This window comes from Cnephaeus nilssonii, assembly GCF_951640355.1.
Source record: "Cnephaeus nilssonii genome assembly, chromosome: 6".
NCBI classification, from domain to species: domain Eukaryota; kingdom Metazoa; phylum Chordata; class Mammalia; order Chiroptera; family Vespertilionidae; genus Cnephaeus; species Cnephaeus nilssonii.
This window is the reverse complement of record NC_137077.1, coordinates 18,823,699-18,845,464: the sequence shown is the minus strand read 5'-3', so window position 1 is coordinate 18,845,464 and position 21,766 is coordinate 18,823,699. Positions and strand designations below refer to the sequence as shown.

General features: G+C 36.1%; 1 protein-coding gene and 1 pseudogene across 3 annotated transcripts in view; one reads left to right on the top strand and one right to left on the bottom strand.

The window, feature by feature from the left end:
- Positions 1–21,686, top strand: part of METAP2 (methionyl aminopeptidase 2) — a 30,008-nt gene extending 8,322 nt beyond the window's left edge. For both annotated transcript variants that reach the window (XM_079774446.1, XM_079774445.1), the window contains exons 4-11: positions 2,996–3,098; positions 11,770–11,931; positions 12,660–12,841; positions 14,119–14,213; positions 14,415–14,511; positions 19,212–19,315; positions 20,010–20,125; positions 20,999–21,686. In XM_079774446.1, coding sequence (XP_079630572.1) covers positions 2,996–3,098; positions 11,770–11,931; positions 12,660–12,841; positions 14,119–14,213; positions 14,415–14,511; positions 19,212–19,315; positions 20,010–20,125; positions 20,999–21,251 — 1,112 coding nt within the window. In that variant the 3' untranslated portion in view covers positions 21,252–21,686. The remainder of the gene's footprint in view (positions 1–2,995; positions 3,099–11,769; positions 11,932–12,659; positions 12,842–14,118; positions 14,214–14,414; positions 14,512–19,211; positions 19,316–20,009; positions 20,126–20,998) is intronic.
- Positions 14,528–19,172, bottom strand: LOC307101469 (glutathione peroxidase 2-like; annotated as a pseudogene). Its single transcript has one exon. The product of its transcript is annotated as a glutathione peroxidase 2-like (transcript).
- Positions 21,687–21,766: the final 80 nt, after the last annotated feature.

The window sequence follows — 21,766 nt, the reverse complement described above, 5'->3', positions numbered from 1 at the left end:
GAGAATCAGAACAGTTATTATCTTAGACGAGCCAGCCCCCTTGAACTATTGGGGGCCACTGAGTTCTGATTATATCTTTTAAATCTTTCAGGCTAAAATTTTATGAATCAGAATATTGGGGACTTGACTTCCCTTTTTATCTCTGTGTTGAAAGAAATACTTTAATTATTGTTTAAGAAAGATAATGGCTCTGCCATCCATTTTCCTGATATGTCTCCAAGTAGAGATGGGATAGTCTTCTTTTTATTCAGGCATGCATCCATGTTAGATCCTTCTATTCAAAGATGTCAGTCCTGCCCCTAGCATAGTCTGTATTTAATGAACATAGGTTACTTGTATTCCAGGAATCTTCTAGAGATTTATGATACCATATTTCTTCCATTCAAAAATAGTTAAAAGTGTGCCCATGAGACATGGTATTACCCAACAATGGCTTGAGATAATATCTATTTCTCTAAATACTCTAAAATTGTTCCCTAATGAAGGTAGATAAGCAGGGAGGAGTGTTAAGGGCCTGCCCTTGTATTTGCTCTTGGTAGAATTCTTCCACTGCCACCAGCCTTTATTGTGCCTCCTTTGAGGACATTGTTGAACTTACTGTTTGTTATATTTCTTTATGAGCATTCTCAAGAGAGAGTCTTTTGTCTGGTCTTAATGTTAAGAATAATTTCGCTTTTCCTGAGTAATTTTATCTCAGAAACATGAACTATGCAAATAACCTGGAGTTTTTTTTTATGTTTTACTTTTTTATTCTAGAGGGCCTAGAGCCAAATCTGTGGTTTTGTGTTGGCCTCATTTCAGGTTCTGTTTTATGTTCTTAACATGTTTTGATTTTTGCTCTCTCATTTACTTTGATGGCTCTAATTTGTGTATTTTAGATATTCTTGTAGGCTATCATATCACTTCTGGAATAAACCGAATAATGTACATGGGAAGTTTATTATCCTCATCTAGAAAGTGGGAGAATTATAAGTAATAGTTAATGATAACTGCAGTACAGATTATTATAATTATCCATTGTTTTAGATAATTGAATATAGTACATTATAATTTTCAAAGGTTATACAAAATTTCATCTGGTTCTTCATTTTGTAGATAAGGAAACAGGCTTGGCACATTTAGCCATTTGTCCAAGTCACAGCTAATAAGTGGTAAAGGCTAAATAAACTTCAACTCTGATTGATATTTTGATTATAGATTTTTTATTTTTTCTCTAATGATCTCTTTGAATCCTTTAATTTGTGGACATCATAAAAAGCATCTTTATCAGATTTGTAGATGAGATAAAGCTGAGGGTGATAAGATAATACTTTGGTTCACCCAAAATAAATGGATTTAGCTGGGAAGATAGTGACTGCCTCTGTTGTCAGGAGTTTAAAACAGGACTACTAAAGTTGAGTGTGAAGCTAAATTAGATGACCTCTACAACTTTTTTAAATTTTAAATTCTAATATTCTCTTTTAGGAGAAATGTAAAAAAGTGTCTTCAAGTTTACTTGCCCATAGTACCCATTTAAACCAGTTGGCTGATGCTTGTGATATTGAGCATTTGGGTTAAAGGAGGAAACCAAAAAAAGTGGTTTTGTAGGTAAATGATTTGGCTCAATAAACAATCATATTTTTATTTATGCACATTATTTTTTTCTCCCCTTGCAGAGAACAAAAGAGCAAAATACGTGTTAAAACTTTAAAAAAATCAATAACCTAAGATAAGTAATAATCCAAAGGAAACCACATACTTCAACTTAGTTGATAAATTCTGCAGGTATACATTGAAAATCATAAAATAACCCATGCAGCTTCCTGGCATTCCTTGGATACAGCATTTGTTACTAAAGGCAGTTCTTCATGTGATAAGAACTATACCACTAGTTCTTATATATATTTGGTGGAAATTTTAGAAAACAAATTTCTTAGCTACCTTTTAAAAGCATCTTGAAACCCCACTGGTGTGGCTCAGTGGTTGAGTATCAACCTATGAACCAGGAAGTCACAGTTCGATTCCTGGTCAGGGCACATGCCCAGGTTGCAGGCTTGATGCCCAGTAGGGGGCATGCAGGAGGCAGCCAATCAATGATTCTCTCTGGTCATTGATGTTTCTCTTTCTCTCTTTCCCTTCTTCTCTGAAATAAATTTAAAAAAATTAAAACAAAACAAAACATAAAAGCATCTTGAAATGCTGGTGTTTTAGTACATAGTTTGGGAAATAATGTCCTTAAAACATATGCTAGGTATTAACTTTTTTGGAGTATTTGGAAATTTGTGTATGGCTACCTAAAGTCTTTAGGCACTGAGTGAACTTTATACCTATTATAACCTTGAAATAAGTTTTTAAACTTGTTTTACTAACATATAACAACTTTATATTTTTACTTTATTGCTATAAGATTTCTTATTTTCTTTTTTTAAAACATTTTAAAAAATATATATTTTATTGATTTTTTTACAGAGAGGAAGGGAGAGGGATAGAGAGTTAGAAATATCGATGAGAGAGAAACATCGATCAGCTGCCTCCTGCACACCCCCTACTGGGGATGTGCCCGCAACCAAGGTACATGCCCTTGACCGGAATCGAACCTGGGACCCTTCAGTCTGCAGGCCGACGCTCCATCCACTGAGCCAAACCGGTTAGGGCAGATTCCTTATTTTCTTGTTGCTGCTTTTATTTGTATTTGTCAAAGCCAACCTCTATATGCTATCCCATTTCCAGTATAATAAATGAAGACAAAAACATTAGAAGTGTGCTTTCTGCCAAGGTATATACTGTTTAAATATATAATGGAGGCTTGAGGAATTGAATATTTTTATTCCCAAGCAATAGTAAATCTGAGAGGAGGTGACCAGCATGGTATTTTTAACTATAAGGAGACAAACAGCAAGGAGGTTCCTTAAAATCAGGACATACCACAACCATTAGGAACTGAGAAAAACTGTAATGATAACTGCTTAATTTTATTTCTAACTACAGAAGGTAATGCTTTATTTGTATCTCACAGCAAAAGTTCAAACAGACCCTCCCTCAGTTCCAATATGTGACCTGTATCCTAACGGTGTATTTCCCAAAGGACAAGAATGCGAGTACCCACCCACACAAGATGGGTAAGGATCATAAAATAACTTCCAGTTTGACTTTTGAAAGTTGTAGTTTAGCAATAAAGCAGATTTGATTTTTCTCAGAACTTGCTCCACTACCTTAATAAAAGCTTGTGAATTTGTTGCAGAGAAAATACAGTAGAAGCCCTCTTATCCAAAATGATTGGGACCAGCAGTTTGGTTAATCAAAAAAGTATGTTACAATGGGGATTACAGAAAGAAAAAATCTTTATTGATAAAAGTTAACTTAAATAATTGGCTTTCATTGTTTTTAGGATGAATTTGCAATGGACTCCACTTCCCCCTCTCCCCCCATAAGTCATATCCATAATGCATTGTCTATGAGTCTTTTATTTTGAGTTTCTATGAAGAACTAAGTAATTTGAGAACTGATGCCTGTCTATATCTTCATATTTTTTTCTGAAACCATTTATAATTCTTTATTTAATTTGACAGTATTTTTTGATGACTTGCCTTTATTGAGGTTTTTCTGAGTAGTCAATTTAGTTTTCATAGAAATAATTTTTTAAATGTAATATATATAATTAAATAACATAATTATAGTAGTAACTACTGGTGACTTAAACAAGTTTTGGGAACAAATCACCTGATTTCTTGGAAGTATTCTGAAAGGATATGTTTCCACTGGTCAGCAGACACATAATGGCATTATGCAGACTGGTTAAGAATATGGGAACTGGGTCTAAACTAGCTACATTTGAATCCTAGCTCTAACACTTATTAGCTTTGTGACTTGGGCAAATAATTTATCATGTCTATAGTTTTATTTCCTCATCTGTAAAAAAGCAAAAGGACACTTCATAAGGTTGTTGTGAGGAATAATAACCTATGTAAAACACTTAGCAGAGTAATAGACACATAGTAAGCATTAAGTAAGTGTTAGCTGCTATTATTCATAATAGGAACTTGTCATCTACTGATATTCAGAATACAATGGGAAATAGTCACTATGATTCACGGAGGGAATCAAGAGCATTGGTTGAGTGGTTGCAATAGTTGGCTAAGAAAGCTTCTACTGTAGCATTGTTTTTTTGTTTTTGTTTCTCTCTCAGAAAGAGTGGAAGGGAGCAGGGAGGGGCAGAGAGAGAAAGAGAGAAATATTGATGTGAGAGATGCATGAATTTGTTGCCTCCCATAGGCCCCCTGAGGGCGAGGATCAAGCCTGCAACCCAGGTACTTGCCCTTGACCTCGAATCAAACCCAAGACCTTTCTTTGCACAGACCACCAATGCTCTAACCACAGAACCATGCCAGACATATGTTTGTTTTGTTTTTTGTTAATTAGAAAAGAGCATGATGTTATATTTTTACTCCTTTCCTTGTTCCCAGTACTCATAGGGAATTAGCCTGTAAAGTTGGGGAATTTTATGGTATAGGCATCTTTTCTTTAAATTGAATTCATCGGTCAATATCCTATCTTGATGCATCTATTTTAAAAATGTAACAGACACATAATTTTATAGTAATTACATAAATTTTCATTGTACATAGGATGTGATCACATTTATTTTTAAATAAAAATTTTTAATTTTTAATTTTTTTTTTGCTTGTTCCCTCTTCCTTCCCTTCCTTCCAGACCCATGTAAGCACCTAGCAGGTAGCCTTCCATATTTTTCTATGCTCATATATGTGTTAACTATGTCTGTTTATGTAAGGAGAGTGTTTTGGTCATTGTTTGTTTACAAAAATGAAATCAGGCATACTTTTCCTCTACCTTGCTTTCCTCATTCAGTACTATCCTTGAAAGTTCCTCTAAGTCAGAATAGCTCTGTAATTCTTTTGAATGGCTTCATAATATTCTATGGTGTGAATATATCACTTTATTCCACCATTTTCTAATTGGTGAGCATTTACTTTGTCTCCAGTATTTTTTGCCATTATAAACCATCCTATATATTAAAAGGGTTGCAAATTGACCCTAATGGCAGAATGACTGGGAACGGCCAGTTGCTATGATGCATACTGACCACCAGGGGGCAGACACTCAACACAGGAGCTGCCCCCTGGTGGTCAGTGAGCTTCCATAGTGGGAGCTCTGCTCAGCTACAAGCTGGGCAGATGGCTGCGAGTGCAGCAGCGGTGGCGGGAGCCTCTCCCACCTCCTTGGCAGTGCTAAGGATGTCTGACTGCCAAGTGGGCCTAAGCCATCAGTCGGACATCCCCCAAGGGCTCCCAGGCTGCCAGAGGGATGTCTGACTGCCAGCTTAGGTCCAATCCCCTGGGGAGCGGGCCTAAGCCAGCAGGTGGACAATCCCCCAAGGGGTCCTGGACTGCAAGAGGGTGCAGGCTGGGCTGAGGGACCCCCCCTGAGTGCATGAATTGTCGTGCACTGGGCCTCTAGTTCTATAATAAACATCTCTAAGTATACGTAGGTATACATATATATGTGTGTGTGTACACCTCCTTATGCTTTGTCAGTTTTATTATGTGACCGTTTTCCAGGAGGGAGATTGATGAATCAAAGAATATTTTAATACTTTAGTTTATGATTCCCAGACTGCCAATGATTTTGAGCATCTTTTGCTTATTGGCTTTGTTCTTTTGCTCTTCTAGAAGTTTTAAATACGGATATATGTATATGCTTATATTTTATACTTCTGGATTCCTAGCAGTCTTAGATTTTCTCAAACTCACTATTTTTGTGTTTCATTACATTTTTAATTGATCTGGAATTTTTTATGTAAGGTTTGTAATGCTTATTTTATTTCTAAATGGATAGACAGTTTGTGTTAGAATTGTTTATTAATTTATCCTATTCAATTGAACAACCTTCTTGTCATATATCTATATATATAAATGCCCAGTGACTGAATAGTGGAACGAACAGAATGACCAGTCACTATGATGCACACTGACCACCAGGGGGCAGACACTCAAAGCAGGAGCTGCCCCCTGGTGGTCAGTGCGCTCCCACAGCAGGTCTATCCCCGCAGTCCATGCCCCCCACTAGTGCACGAATCCGTGCACCAGGCTTCTAGTTCTTATATAATGGAATTATGTGTTTTGTGTGTTTTTTTTTAAATTGATTTTTAGAGAGAGGAAGGGAGAGAGAAATATCAATTTGTTGTTTCCCTTTATGCATTCATTAGTTGATTTTTTTAAAAATACATCTTTATTGATTTCAGAGAGGAAGGGAGAGGGAGAGAGAGATAGAAACATCAATGATAAGAGAGAATCATTGATCGGCTGCCTCCTGCACACCCCCTAAGAGGGATCGAGCCTGCAACCCAGGGATGTGCTCTTGACCGGAATCGAACCTGTGACTCTTCAGTCTGCAGGCTGACACTCTGTCCGCTGAGCCAAACCAGCTGGGGCCATTGGTTGATTTTTGTATGTGTCCTGACTGGAGATTGAATCCACAACCTTGGTATTATCAGGACTACGCTTTAACCACCTGAGCTACCCAGCCAGGGCTGGAATTACATGTTTTTGATCTGTGGTTTAGAATCTGCAAATGCAGAAGACTGAATTAAGCTATACATGGATTTTTTACTGCTTGGTGGTCGGGCCCGCCAACCCCCCATGTTATTCTTGGCTCAACTATATATTCTCATATATAATGGAACCAGTTTCTGTATTATTTATTCTCTTCCTTTGATGTATTTGTCTATTCCTATGCTAATACTATTTTTATTTCATAAACTTTATCAAAATCTACCATTTTGATAATTTGATAAAGCAGTCTGTCTTCTGTGCCACACACCCAAACACAGTTTGTTTTCATACTTTTCTGTTATTTTGTCATATAATCTTAACACACACACCCACAGAGAAATGTCCTTGTTAGAATTCTCATCAGAATTGCATTACATTTATGTATTTGTTTCAGAACATTGGCAGTTATGTCACATTGTCTTTATCTAGTGTTATGGAATATTTTCCACTTATTCTGATTTTTTTTTTTTTCAGGTAGGTTCTGTCGCATTCTTGTTAAATTTATTACATATTTTTTAAACATGGAACACTTCACGAATTTGTATGTCATCCTTGCGCTTGGGTTATGTATCTTTCCAACTTGAGTGTATGTGCTGCCAAAGCAAGCACATTAAATTTATTCTTAACTGTTTTCTGGTATTGTTACTGGTGTGAACGAGGAGTTTTTATTTCTATTTCCATTTCTATATGCTTATTGGTAAAGTGGAGGAAAGCCATTGATTTCCTATACTTGTAACAGATTGTTAATATTTTGTAACACTGTGAATTGGTGGAATGGTGGAATATTTGAAGTCATGTTAAGAAAAACAGAATTTGGCCCTAGCCAGTTAGAGCGTTGGCCCTTGGACTTAGGGTCTTAGGTTTGTTTCAGTCTAGGGCACGTGCTTTGGTTACAGGCTCGATTCCTGGGGCACATGCGGGGGCAACCAATTGCTGTATCTCTGTCACATCAGTGTTTCTCTCTCTGTCTCCCCCTCCCTTCTACTCTCTCTAAAAATCAATGGAAAAATATCCTTAGGTGAAGATTAATACCTCTTGGGATGATACTTTTCTTAAATATTGAAAGCAATGCTATATGCTGACCTAGAGAAATACAAAAGAAATTAAAGTATTGTTATGTTTGCTTTTTAATAACTCAGTATTTTTTGACATTCATACAATCAGTTTTCACTATTTGCAAATAGATCAGAATAAATATTCTTATAGATTTGGTAAAATATTAAATAGTTTTTTATATCTTGCCCTCATTGTTTTTAAATAAACTAATTGTAAATTGAATGAATTATCACAACTCAACTGTGTAACTACCACCCTTGTTGAGTACATTGCTTTATTTTAAAATAATTTAATACTTAACAGGAATAATTCCATACTGTAAGAATAGTACAAAGAACTGCATACTTTTCACTCAGATTCTTGTTAACATTTTGCCACTTTTATTGTTCTGTTGATGAAATATGGCAATTATACATACTGTGTATAATATAAAATAACATTCCATTTTCTCCTTGGAAGATAAAAGGCAAATGGGTAAAATGTTTTATTGGTGAATTTGTATGCATACTATTTTTCTGAACGATTTGAGAGTAGATATCACTTGGATAAGGTATTACCTAGTTTTTCTAGAATATCAATACTTTTTTTTCTTCTTGTAATTACTAATTTGTAGGAAACTAATTTGTGAATATGAAAATACCTCACTCCTTATGTTGTCCTCCCATGTAGTATCCATTGATGATCTTTGTCTGAATCCATTTTTATTTTATTTTTATTGATTTCAGAGAGGGAGAGGGGGAGAGAGATAAAAGTATCAATGATGTGATAGAATCATTGATCGGCTGCCTCCTGCGTGCCCCCTACTGGGGATCAAGCCTACAACCCGGGCATGTGCCCTTGACCAGAATTGAACCTGGGACCCTTGAGTCTGCAGGCCGTTGCTCTATCCACTCAGCCAAACCAGCTATAGGGCTGAATCCATTTTTATTACACTGGTTGTTGCCCTTTTAAAAAATATAACATTCTGTGTTCATTTCTGGTGTTATTAAAAGTTTTTTAAGCCAATTTTTAATGACTGTAATGCTATTCTGTTCTGTATATGGCTTAATTTTATTAGTTCTTTCCCTATTTTTGAATATTTATACTGATTTCAATATTTTATTAGGAAAATTTCTGTGATGAACATTGTAGTATGTTAATTGGAACTGATTTTTCTCTTATTCTGGATATCTAGAAGTAGAATGAATTATTTTGAAATTCTTTACCTTTTTCTAAATATATAGACAATATTTTGGGGGAAATGTTAATTTTACAAGCCATACATACCCACTATAGAATAGTTAGTAAATACAGATTAGCAAAAAGAAGAAGAAAAACATCTTAATTCTGCCAGTGAATTAAAATCAGTTAACCTATTAATATTTCTTCCTCTAAAGGCTCTCTATATAAATGTCTATTATAAGTACCTAGAACTTTTTTTCAAGGTAGAGTTATATCACAATAGCACCATATCACAATAGCACCCCTTTCAAAATTTGTTTTCATGTTAGTAAAGAAACCAACAGTGTTTCTAATGGCTGAATAATTTTGCACATCTTTGTGCATACCATAATTTATTTGTCCTGTTTTTCCTTACTGGACTTACAGTTTATTTCTAGTTGCTTACTATTATAAACCATGATGGAATAAATATCTTCATGTTGATTTCAACTTTTATAGTGAATTCCATAAGAAAGGGTGAAAGTGAACTCACTACCCAGATTGAAAAGTGCTTATTAACATTTTGCCCTATGTGTGTGTATGTATGTGGTTTTTTGTTGTTGATCTTTTTCTTTTGGCGGGGCCATTTACAAAGAAGTCTTATTTTTTTTTTTTAATATATTTTATTGATTTTTTACAGAGAGGAAGAGAGAGGGATAGAGAGTTAGAAACATCGATGAGAGAGAAACATCGATCAGCTGCCTCTTGCACACCCCCTACTGGGGATGTGCCCGCAACCAAGGTACATGCCCTTGACCGGAATCGAACCTGGGACCCTTGAGTCCACAGGCCGACGCTCTATCCACTGAGCCAAACCGGTTTCGGCAAGAAGTCTTATTTTGAGTGCTTACTTCTAGAAACTTGAAGTATCTCCCTAGAATTAGACATTCTCTAAATTATTACAACCAAGAATATTAACAGTAACTTCCCAGTATCATATAAATAAATACCTAATATTCATATTTAGAACTTTTTTCCTGTTGTCCCTGGAACATCTTTTTAGTTATTTTTCCTCCTAAACCAGGATCCAATCAAGGTTCATACATTGCATATGATTAGAATCCCTACCTTCATCTCTTCAATTGAACTGACTTTTTTAAGAGATCAGGTAATTTTTAAAATATTATGTTCTGGGATTTCTTCCATTGTTTCCTTGTGGTGTCATTAAACTTTTTTCTCTGTTTCTATATTTTCTGTAAACCAGAATTAGTTGGAAAGGCTTACATTAGAATTATACTAAATATATTTGACAAGGATATATTATAAGTGACATTAAAGTACTTCATATTATACCATAGTCTGTTGCATCAGATGTAATTTCAGATTGTTCATTAATTTATCTGTATTTGATCACTTGGGTAATATGAAGACTATCAGCCCTGTTTCTTTTTTAAAGGAACTTTTTTCTTTTTGCAGTTAACATGTAATCTATGGGGAACTTTGGAACCATTGGGATATCCTTGTCTTCAACAACCTTTCACTTAATTATTTTAATATTCATTGATGATCCTTTATCAGTTATTTATTCACTGTGTTGCAGTGAATTTCTAATTCTGTCATTTTTCTCTCTCTCTCTCTCTTTTTTTTTTATCCTCACCCTAGATCACGTTTATTGATTTTAGAGGGGCGGGGAGAAACATCAATGTGAGAGCGAAACATTGATTAACTGCCTCTTGCACACCCCCTACTGGGGATCAAGCCCGCAACCCTTCAGTGTGTGGGACTGACACCCAACCAGCTGAGCCTCACCAGCCAGGGCAGCAGTTAACACGTTAAGCGCCCAGCCTATTTTGTCTTCCGGATGGAAAGTATAGTGTCAGTCACTGGTGACTGACTGGGCGCTTAACATGTTAAATATTATTTACAAAACAGGTGCCAGACTGGATTTACCTGCAGGCCATAGATTGCCAGCCACTAACTTGAGGCCATAGGAATAATTCTTTGAAGGCATCACTTTCATACTAAGTATAATTTATATACATCAGTGATCACTGAGTTGTGAACTATACAGTATTTTTTAAATTATTTTTACTTTAGAGAGTGGGAGAGGGAAGAAACATCAATTTGTTGTTCTACCTATTTATGCATTCATTGTTTGTTTCTTGTATGTGGCCTAACCAGAAATTGAACTCACAACCTTAGCATATAGGGACCAATGCTCTAACCAACTGAGCTATCTGGCTAGGGCTTATATATTCAGTATTTCTTAAGAATGTGTGAAAGGATAACAACTTTTTAAAAGATTTTCATTTGAAAACAGTTTTTAAAATGTACTGCTTAAAGGCAATCAGTGGATCTTCTCATTCCCAAATACTGAAAAAAAACCTGTTACTCCTAGCACTTTTAAAATGTGAGCCATATCCTTCAAGGAAGATTACCATATACATATACATACATACATACATACATACATACATACATATATACATACATACACACACACACACACACACAATTAGAAAACACCTGTAAAAGCCATAATATTTTATGCTTTGAGGAAGATATATGCAGATTTCCAGGTCAAGTCTGAATTAGTATTTGCCCTATTGGTGACGTTAAATGCTAAATTTTGGTGTGCTCTTTTGAAGCCTCTTATTATTTATATTACTTTGAGTGGAATGATGACTTTTTCTCCTATCTGCTTGATATCTAGGACTCTTCTGACTTTTCTGGTTCTCTCGTTTTGTGTTATTTTCTGTGGCATGGTTTTAGTCCTTCTGACTATGAATGCAATCTCACTTGATTTTTTTTTTTTTTTTTAAGATTCTTGGAAAGTATTTAATATGATTTGGCTTGATTACAAGTGTTTGACTACTTGTATTCAGAAGTTATGCTAACTTTTAATGAAAAATTAAATATGTAATGTTTTTATCTAAAATATCTTATTAGTATATTTTTATCTCAGCTTTTATGTTTATTGTGCTGTTTCTTAAATTACTAATACTATGCTATGTGTACTATAAAGGCGAACAGCTGCTTGGAGAACTACAAGTGAAGAAAAGAAAGCATTAGATCAAGCTAGTGAAGAGATTTGGAATGATTTTCGAGAAGCTGCGGAAGCACATCGACAAGTTAGAAAATATGTTATGAGCTGGATCAAGCCTGGGATGACAATGATAGAAATCTGGTAAAAAGGAATATGATTTTATAAGACCATGAGAAGAATTATTTTTTAGAGCTGACTTTTCATTGTAATGTTTGGCTTTCGTTACAACTTTGCTAAAACTTTAAATGAAGGTTCTAAATTCTTGTAATGTTGATGTAACAAGGAAACCATTAGAGGACATTTGTACTTCAACCTTCCTATTTTGTATTCATGTATACTCATGTACAAATACACACATTATTCTTATTTTTTGTCCTGAACTCTATTATTTTGCTATCTAGCAATTCATATTAAATTAAAATTCTTGGACACAAAACATTTATAATGCAATGAAGAAACCAATAAAAGTAATTATTTCTCCAGTTTTCCCCTTGAGAAATAATTAGCCATAAGAGGCAACCTAATTCTCTGATTTGTATTTCAAAATATGCAACATTAAGTAAATAAAGTGTAATCAGCATTTAAATTAGTCTACGTCAAGAATGTTACCTACTAGGAAACTTAAGTCCTATCATTTAATTTCTCCAGATTTCTAGTGGAATTATTTTTTTTTATCTTTTAGAGGTGAGCTACTATTTTCATAGCTTCAGAGAACTGTTATTCACATTCAGAAAGTGCTCAGATTATTTCCAGAAAGTAATTTAAGAGTTTTAGTTAACTTTCTGAATATGATGAGCTAGCTGTAAGGCTTATAAGGTTATACCTTATATAAAATGTCAAAGTAAACAAGTTTTGTTTTTATTTTTTAGCGAAAAGTTGGAAGATTGTTCACGAAAACTAATAAAAGAGAATGGATTAAACGCAGGCCTGGCATTTCCTACTGGGTGTTCTCTCAATAACTGTGCTGCCCATTATACTCCCAATGCTGGTGACACAACAGTATTACAATATGATGATATCTGTAAGATAGACTTTGGAACACATATAAGTGGTGAGTTATTAGAAATAATTTCACTCCAACCTCTCCCTAAAAGGACTAGTCTTTTCTCTGTTGGATGGGGCAGGGCTGTAGATACTGAACTCCCAAATTTTCTTCTTGATGCCTCACTTTTTTTTTTTTTTTAATTGGTGCATGTATCCATAGTTTGTTCCTTTATTTAAAAAAATATATTTTATTGATTTTTTTTTTTTACAGAGAGGAACCGAGAGAGATAGAGAGTTAGAAACATCGATGAGAGAGAAACATGGATCAGCTGCCTCCTGCACACCCCCTACTGGGGATGTGCCCGCAACCAAGGTACGTGCCCTTGACCGGAATCGAACCTGGGACCTTTCAGTCCGAAGGCTGACGCTCCATCCACTGAGCCAAACCGGTTTTGGCAATGCCTCACTTTTTAATAGAGCTGTGTTGAGGTAGATTTTGAAATTTGCTTTAAAGCATCCTACTAAATGGAGTATAATAAAAACCATCAGGTAATTGAAATTTACCCTTTGTATCAAGGCATGAAAAATATAATCTTGCCCTAACCGGTTTGGCTCAGTGGATAGAGCGTCGGCCTGCGGACTCAAGGATCCCAAGTTCGATTCTGGTCAAGGGCATGTACCTTGGTTGCGGGCACATCCCCAGTAGGGAGTGTGCAGGAGGCAGCTGATTGATGTTTCTCTCTCATCGATGTTTCTAACTCTCTCTCGCTCTCTCTTCCTCTCTGTAAAAAAATCAATAAAATATATTAAAAAAATAAAAGAAAAATATAATATTATATTTCTTCAGGTATTATTTCAGACATTCATATAACAACAAATGATTACTTAGAACCTTTAAGTTTACCAACCTTTATACTTGTTAGCTTTTCTGTAAGTATAGTTTTAACTCACTTTAACAGGTGAGAAAGCAAAGCTTAAATTAAGTACTTACCTAAGCTTTTATAAAATCGAAGAAGCTGGAATGATGGTTAGCATCCTGTGGACCTACACATATTCTCTGCCTACATTGCTGTTTGTTAGTTCCCTAGGCTTTTCTAGCTTTGATTTGTTTCTGTTTATATTTTTGCATAACTGCCTCAATGAGTACTGAATTAGTGCTATCTTGAAGTAATATGTACTACCCCTGGAATTATCTTTTCATCCTGAATCCTTCATATAACTTAATAATTTTACTTTTTTCCCCTGTTAACTAGCAAGGATAAGCAATAGAGTAGATGCTATAAAATAGATAAATCGACTAGCTGATAAGTAAATTCTCTTTAAACAAGAATTTTTTTCTTTCAGGTAGGATTATTGACTGTGCTTTTACTGTCACTTTTAATCCCAAATATGATACATTATTAAAAGCTGTAAAAGATGCCACTAACACTGGAATAAAGGTATGTGAACTGTAATCACTATTTCATTCAATATGTTTTGAGCACATTATAACCTGTTTAAGATCTTTGAATTATGTAAGACTATTATATAATGTACCAAAGGTTTTTATAGAGGAAGTTACAATGTACAAAGCAGTTTTGAAGTTAAGGTAATGTAAAATTCTGTGCTTTGAATAACATTATACATTATTTGGTCTTTAGTGTGCTGGAATTGATGTTCGTCTATGTGATGTTGGTGAGGCCATTCAAGAAGTTATGGAATCCTATGAGGTTGAAATAGATGGGAAGACATATCAAGGTGTGTTCTTTAAAAATATATCTTACTTAAAATGGTGTGACCTTTGCAAAACTAATTTTAAAAAAGAGCGTTGAGTGCTTTCTTTGGATCAGCTGCTTCATCTTTATTATCTCTTGAGAATATAGAAGGAAAATGGGGAAATGACCTGCTTATGGTAGGAGGAGTATGTGGTCATTAGCTGGGAATTGTTGCCAGGCTCCTCTGGTAGCTGATAAGAAGACACTTGGGGATTTATCCCAGGATGGCCAAAGTGCAGAGTATGTTTTCTGTGACTAGTCAAATCATAACTGCCTCAAGGAGTACTGAATTAGTGCTGTCTTGAAGTAATATATTCTTTCCCTGGAATTATCTTTTTCATAACTTGGAGAAGTTAAATATAAAATTGAGAGGCCAGTTTATTCTTTGTGTGTCCTTTAATCTTTGTTGTTTTTAATCCTCACCCAAGGATATTTTTTCCATTGATTTTTAGAGAGAGTGGAAGGGAGGAGGGGAAAGGAGAGAGATTGGTTGCCTCCTGCACACCCCCAAACAGGGTTTGGGTGACTGAACCCGCAACCCAGGTATGTGCCTTTGACTGGGAATCAAACCCTCAGCCTTTTGGAGTATGGGCTGACTCTCTACCCACTGAGCTGGTCAGGGCACTTCCTTTCATCTTTATTCCATTTGCCTGCTACTCTTCCCTAGCCACTGCTTTAGGTACACAGTCCCAGAATCACCTATGCTCTTCCTCAGTCCAGTCTTCCTCGGACTCCCAGCATCTATCTGACCACTCTTCAGCCACCATCCTCCTGCCTCATCTATATTCATAGCTTTCTGTTTCCGCTGTCCTAATAACGTTCTTACAGAACTCCTACATTTCCTTTAACCATATCCTGTCTGTCCTGTATAGTCTTTGAGTGGCATCTGTCATGCTTCCTTACCCTTCAGTAAATTCATATAATTCAGCATTCTTTGCATTACCCTGTTGATAATATATAGACTATTATGTTTTTAGCAAGTGCAAAGTAGTTCTTCCTCTGAGACCAATCAAAAATACATTTAAGTGAAAACAGATATTTCTTACAAAATTTTCTTTAAAACAAAAATACATTTAAATAAAATAATTAACCTAACATAACCAAGTTACACAGAAGAAGCAAGGTACAGGGATATCCATTTCATATTATACAGGTTTTTGATAGCCACAGGCTAATTCTGGGACCAATAGCTGTTAAAAGTAACTTTCTAGATAAGAAAGGCTGCTCACACTTGGATGGAGGTGGTATGAGAATGAAGAAAACATGCTTTCGGGTCAGGCAGGTCTATCTTTGAGCTTAGATAATCCTATAACCTTTTAAGAACCCAAGGTATTTTTATTTTTTTTTTAGTGTAATAGGATTAATGGTATTATTTTTTGTTTGTTTTATTTAGAAATATAAATTTTATGATAGTGTGGAAAGTTATGAAAAATATAAATTTTATGATACTGAAATTTATTAGTATTTAACAAGTATTGTTATTTTCCATCCCAGTTTTGGGATTGGTGCCATAACAAATAATGTACATTCAAGTCCCTCTCAATCTTTCTTTTCTATTTTCTAATTCTGTGTGATCTCGCTTTCAAGGTCTCTATTAGGTGACAATTTGACTTTCAGCCACTGCAGTATTGTAATCTTCAATACCTGCCTCCTTACCTCTTCCACTAAGCTAATACAATATTTTTGGCTCTATTATTTCAGCACCTCTTCTTAGATATCAGTTATTGTGTTGGTTTGAGTTCTTCATTTAAAGTGACAGAATTCATTTTTACTAGTTAGAGCAGAAAGGGTATGGACAAATCATGACATGGGAGTTGAAGAACTAGACTCTAGGCTTAACTTTCAGAAGCAATTTCCAGAAACCATAATACAGGGCTGGGCCATCAAGGGAGGCAATTTATTTACTTGGAGCACGGAGGTAATAGAATTAGAAAGTTACCTTTACAGCTGTTGGTTCCAGAATTAGCCTGAAACTGTCAAAACCTGATAATATAAAAATAGATACCTCTGTACCCTGTTTCTTCTGTGTAACTTTTTTATACGTTAGGTTGGTTTTTTATTTAAATGTATTTTTGTTTAAAGATCTTTTATTTTTATTTATTATTTTTTATTTTTTGCCATTTCCACACCTGCCCTTTATTGGACTCAGCTAGCAGGCTGGTGTGGGCTCTTCACACTCCTCAGACAGCACCCATATATTTTTTAGGGTGGTGCCATCATTTTGTGAAGGCCCAGAGCCCGCCCAAGTCTTGGAGGCCAATTTGAATCACCAACCAGAAAATTGAGGGGGAAAAAGGCAACAGGCAGACAGGAAAGACAAGGCTCTTCAATGACGGAGACTGATCTCAAGGGAAAGCTTAGGTCCAGCAGTGTCTCCCAAGGACACTCTGAATCCTGAGGAGAGATACTCAAGGGCTGGATGGAGTAGATCTGTGTGCTGAGCAGCTGGTATCTATATGGCAACTTTGAGGAGACCCTTGATATCAGGCTCAATGTTGAGGGAGGGGAAGAGTGCAGCTGTAGTGTCGGAAGGGCTCCCCTCTTCGGCCCGATAAGGAACTTCTTAAGGTTCCAGGCCATATCTGAGTGGCTCACTGGACTCCAAATGATGAACTTGGGATTGGTCATGAGAGAAAATGGGTCATCATAAGGGTAGGGGAACTTGCTCTTCAGGTAGGTGAAGACAGGATGCTTGTTCTGACCATTCATCTCACACTTTTGGGCAAGGGTAAAGGTGGGCTGGAATCCACCCCCAAGAGCGAACATACTTGAAACTATTTAGGATCTCATTCTGACAGTTCTTCTGATGTCCAAATTGTTTGCAAGGGAAGCCAAGAACCACCAGGTGCCTGGGAAAGTGGCATTGCAGCTCGTTGAGCTGGCTCAGAGCGATGCTACATTCTCAGTCAGCACTACCCTGCCTCGGAATGTATTGAAATCTATCTTCTCCCCAGCCAGGCTGATAGTAGTGAGGTCATAGAACGACTTGGCAATGTGTAAAACCATGGTGGAAGTGCAGGGTCTAGAAAATCATTTTTTATTTAAATGTATTTTTTTTTAAATATATTTTATTAATTTTTTACAGAGAGGAAGAGAGAGGGATAGAGAGTTAGAAACATCGATCAGCTGCCTCTTGCACACCCCCTACTGGGGATGTGCCCGCAACCAAGATACATGCCCTTGACCGGAATTGAACCCGGGACCTTTGAGTCCGCAGGCCGACGCTCTATCCACTGAGCCAAACCGGTTTCGGCTAAATGTATTTTTTATTGGCCCAATGGGTCAGTTTGCCAGGTCTTAGAGACATAGTAATATTTGCTGACTTTTAAATACATTTAGCTTATTTATATAAAAAGGAATATTTTTTGAAGAGCTGAGAGTTTTGTTTTTCTGTGCCATCCCCTAAATTTGTAATATACTTGTTACTGTTTCACTGTTACAGATTTGGAAAAAACCTTGCTACAATAATTCTTCCCTAGAAGAAAGGTAGCTCATCCTAAGGATTCTAGCACTGTACAGCTAAATTTTTTAAAACCTTTTTTATTGTGGACTGTAATAAACACTATTTGTACAATATCCTATATAATAAGAGGCCAATATGCAAATCAACCGAACAGCGGAATGACCAGTCACTATGACACACACTGACCACCAGGGGGCAGATAGATGCTCAACACAGGAGCTGCCCCCTGGTGGTCAGTGCGCTTCCACAGGGGGAGCACCACTCAGCCAGAAGTGAGCCCAGCTGCGGTGGCGGCAGCGCTAAGGAGCGAGCAGGCAGGCAGTAAGGAGCAAGGGATCCCAGATTGCAAGAGGGATGTTCAGGGGGATCGGGCCTAAGCCGGCAGGCGGACATCCCCCAAGGGGTCCTGGACTGTGAGAGGGTGCAGGCCGAGCTGAGGGACACCCCCGCTCCCTCCAACCACCCCAGTGCATGAATGTCATGCACCCGGCCTCTAGTTCTATCTGTATAGGCCTTCTCAATTACAGTGGCCTTCCTCTAGTAAACCACTATCTTAAGTACTAAAGTATTTGCATTTGCTTTTCTTTATATCTTTTACTATCTAGTTACGTTTCCCTAAACAGTTATGCAATTATGCATAATTTTGTAAATATTAAATGTACATGTATACATATGCATTCCATTGCACAGTATGTGTATAATTGTGCCTTCCTTTGCTCATTTTTTCTTTAGGTTTTATTCAGTTCAGTGTATCCCTAGTGTTTTTATTTCTGAGTAGCATTCCATTGTGTGACTACACCACAGTTTGTTTATTCTATCTTTAATCTCAGGACCTTGGGGTTGTTTGAGATTTTCTTTTTTAACATTGGAAATGTTGATGGAGTAATAAAATTTAAGGTTTCATAAATCCTATCATTTTAACACAAAATACTAATTTTTACATTGCCTTTTAGTCCATAACAATATATAATTTTCATGTTTGTAATCATTATGTACATGGCATTTTATGACTGTTTTTATTGATTAACAATACCTCCTTAGATGGACCCCCTTGTGTCCTCATCACATAGTTTATTCTTTTTCCACCATTTCTACTTACTCGCTTCTAGTTTTTAATTAATAACATTGCAATAAACATATTTTTATATTACACTAGTTTTCCACTTTGTATTTTAACTACCTTAAGGTGAGGTTAAACTATTTTTTTCTTATTATGCCAGTGAAACCAATTCGTAATCTAAATGGACATTCAATTGGGCCATACAGAATACATGCTGGGAAAACAGTGCCCATTGTGAAAGGAGGAGAGGCAACAAGAATGGAGGTATGTATGTTCTTTGTGAAGCATTTTGATTTTCTTTTTCCCAAACCGAAGCTAGTGATAGTTAAGTACATAGTATGTTGAGCAAAATTAACTTGCCATTTATATTTACCTTGACAGGGATTGGGCCATATTAGTGTGCACATTTTTTCTTAAATATGCTTTTATTGATTTTAGAGAGATTGCCTCCTGCACACACCCCAACCGGGGATTGAATCTGCAACTTGAGTATGTGCCCTGACTGGGAATCGAACTGGCAACCTTTTGGTACATGGGACAACGCACAACCAACTGAGCCACACCTGCCATGGCATTAGTGTGCAAATTTTGTCTTGTCAGATCAGGGCTCAAATCAGTTATGTAAAATTGGGTATGTCAAAGGATTGTTTATTCAGCATGTAGTGAATATTTACTGAGCATCATGGATATGCCTGCCAGTCTCTTCAGTAGGCACTAAGGATATAGTTAACAAAACAAAATTCCCTGCCCATGTAAAGCCTGCATTCTAAAAGGAGGACATAGAAATACCAAAAAGCGCTAAGGAGGTAAAAAGCCGGGAAAGGTGGATAAGGACTGCCAAGGGTATTTCATGTTGTTTCTTCCATGAAGTAGGAAATACCTTAGCCTGACATTAAGATATGGTAATTTTAATTCATTCTTAATTTTTCTTGTCTCCCTATTCTAATGTATTTTTTAGGAAGGAGAAGTATACGCCATTGAAACCTTCGGTAGCACAGGAAAAGGTGTTGTTCATGATGATATGGAATGTTCACATTACATGAAAAATTTTGATGTTGGACATGTGCCAATAAGGTGAGAGACATTTCTGTATGACTAGTGAGTTTCCCTTCCCAGTTAACAGCTATTTTAAAAATATGAAAAATATCCAGCGATACACAGTTTTATAGCCTAATATTAAATTCTGTGGATTTCCATAATGCAGCAAAGAGATTGGCCTGTTAAAAATTTTAACTGAGATGAAAATGATGTAGGTAACTATTTTCTTCAGGTTCAGTTTCTAATAATTGTAATAATTTTAGAGATGATAATTTTGTGGTATTTCTAGATTTTTTTCTTATATTTGGTAAACTTTATCTTTTTATTTACTTAAAAAAAATCTTTTTGGACCTAGCCGGTTTGACTCAGTGGATAGAGCGTCGGCCTGCGGACTAAAGGGTCCCAGGTTTGATTCCTGTCAAGGGCACATGTCCGGGCTGTGGGCTCAGTCCCCAGTAGGGGGCGTACAGGAGGCAGCCTATCAATGATTCCCTCATCATTGATGTTTCTATCTATCATTATCCCTTTCTCTCTGAAATCAATAAAAATGTATTTTGTAAAACAATATTTTTGGATAGGTGGTTGAAAAATTTACACCTACTTTATGTGCAGGTCTTTCAGCTTGATGCATAAAAAATGAAATTCTCACCAGAATACTGTTGGTGAGTCTGTACTGGGAATTTCACACATGCATAGACACAGACATGATAAGAGCCTTCATCTGGCTTCCTATTCAGCTGCCATCTATAATTAGATATGGGCTATTATATATCCTTGCTTTTGAATGTGAAAACAAAAGTTTTTTAAACTTTAAGTAAAGCCACAGCTACCATTTGAGTTTTCCTTAATGGGGAAGTGAGTTTTGGTAACTTTTTAGCTAACTATTAATCTTGGATTTTCTTCTTTTAGGCTTCCAAGAACAAAACACTTGTTAAATGTCATCAATGAAAACTTTGGCACCCTTGCCTTCTGCCGGAGATGGCTGGATCGCTTGGGAGAAAGTAAATACTTGATGGCTTTGAAGAATCTGTGTGACTTGGGCATTGTAGATCCGTATCCACCATTATGTGACATTAAAGGATCATATACAGCACAGTTTGAACATACCATACTGTTGCGTCCAACATGTAAAGAAGTTGTCAGCAGAGGAGATGACTATTAAACTTAGTCCAAAGCCACCTTAACGTCTTTTATTTTATAAGCTTTGTTGGAATACATTATACCAGAGTTGATTTGCAACATGTTGTCTGTTTAACAGTGGACCTATATAATACTTTTATTCATGTTTAAAAAGGAAGGAATTTGATCAAAGGCAAACCATCTAATGTAATTAACCACGGAAAAAGCTTTCAGGACTTTCAAATGTTAATTGTTTTTTCTCCTGTCTAGAAAATGCTATAAAGTTCAAATTAGTTAGGAATGACTTAAGCATTTTGTTTTGAACACCTAAAAGATGCTTTTCAAATATTTATATTGCCATATTCTTATTTGAATGCTTTGAATGACTACATCCAATTCTGCACCTTTACCTTCTAGTATTGCTTTTTAACCTTCCTGGAATCCATTTTCTAAAAAATAAAGACATTTTCAGACTTAAGAGCTACATTTCAATGTCTGTGGTTATAATTTTGCACAGAAAATAGCTAAACTTAATGTAGGGAAATGTAGAGCTTTTTA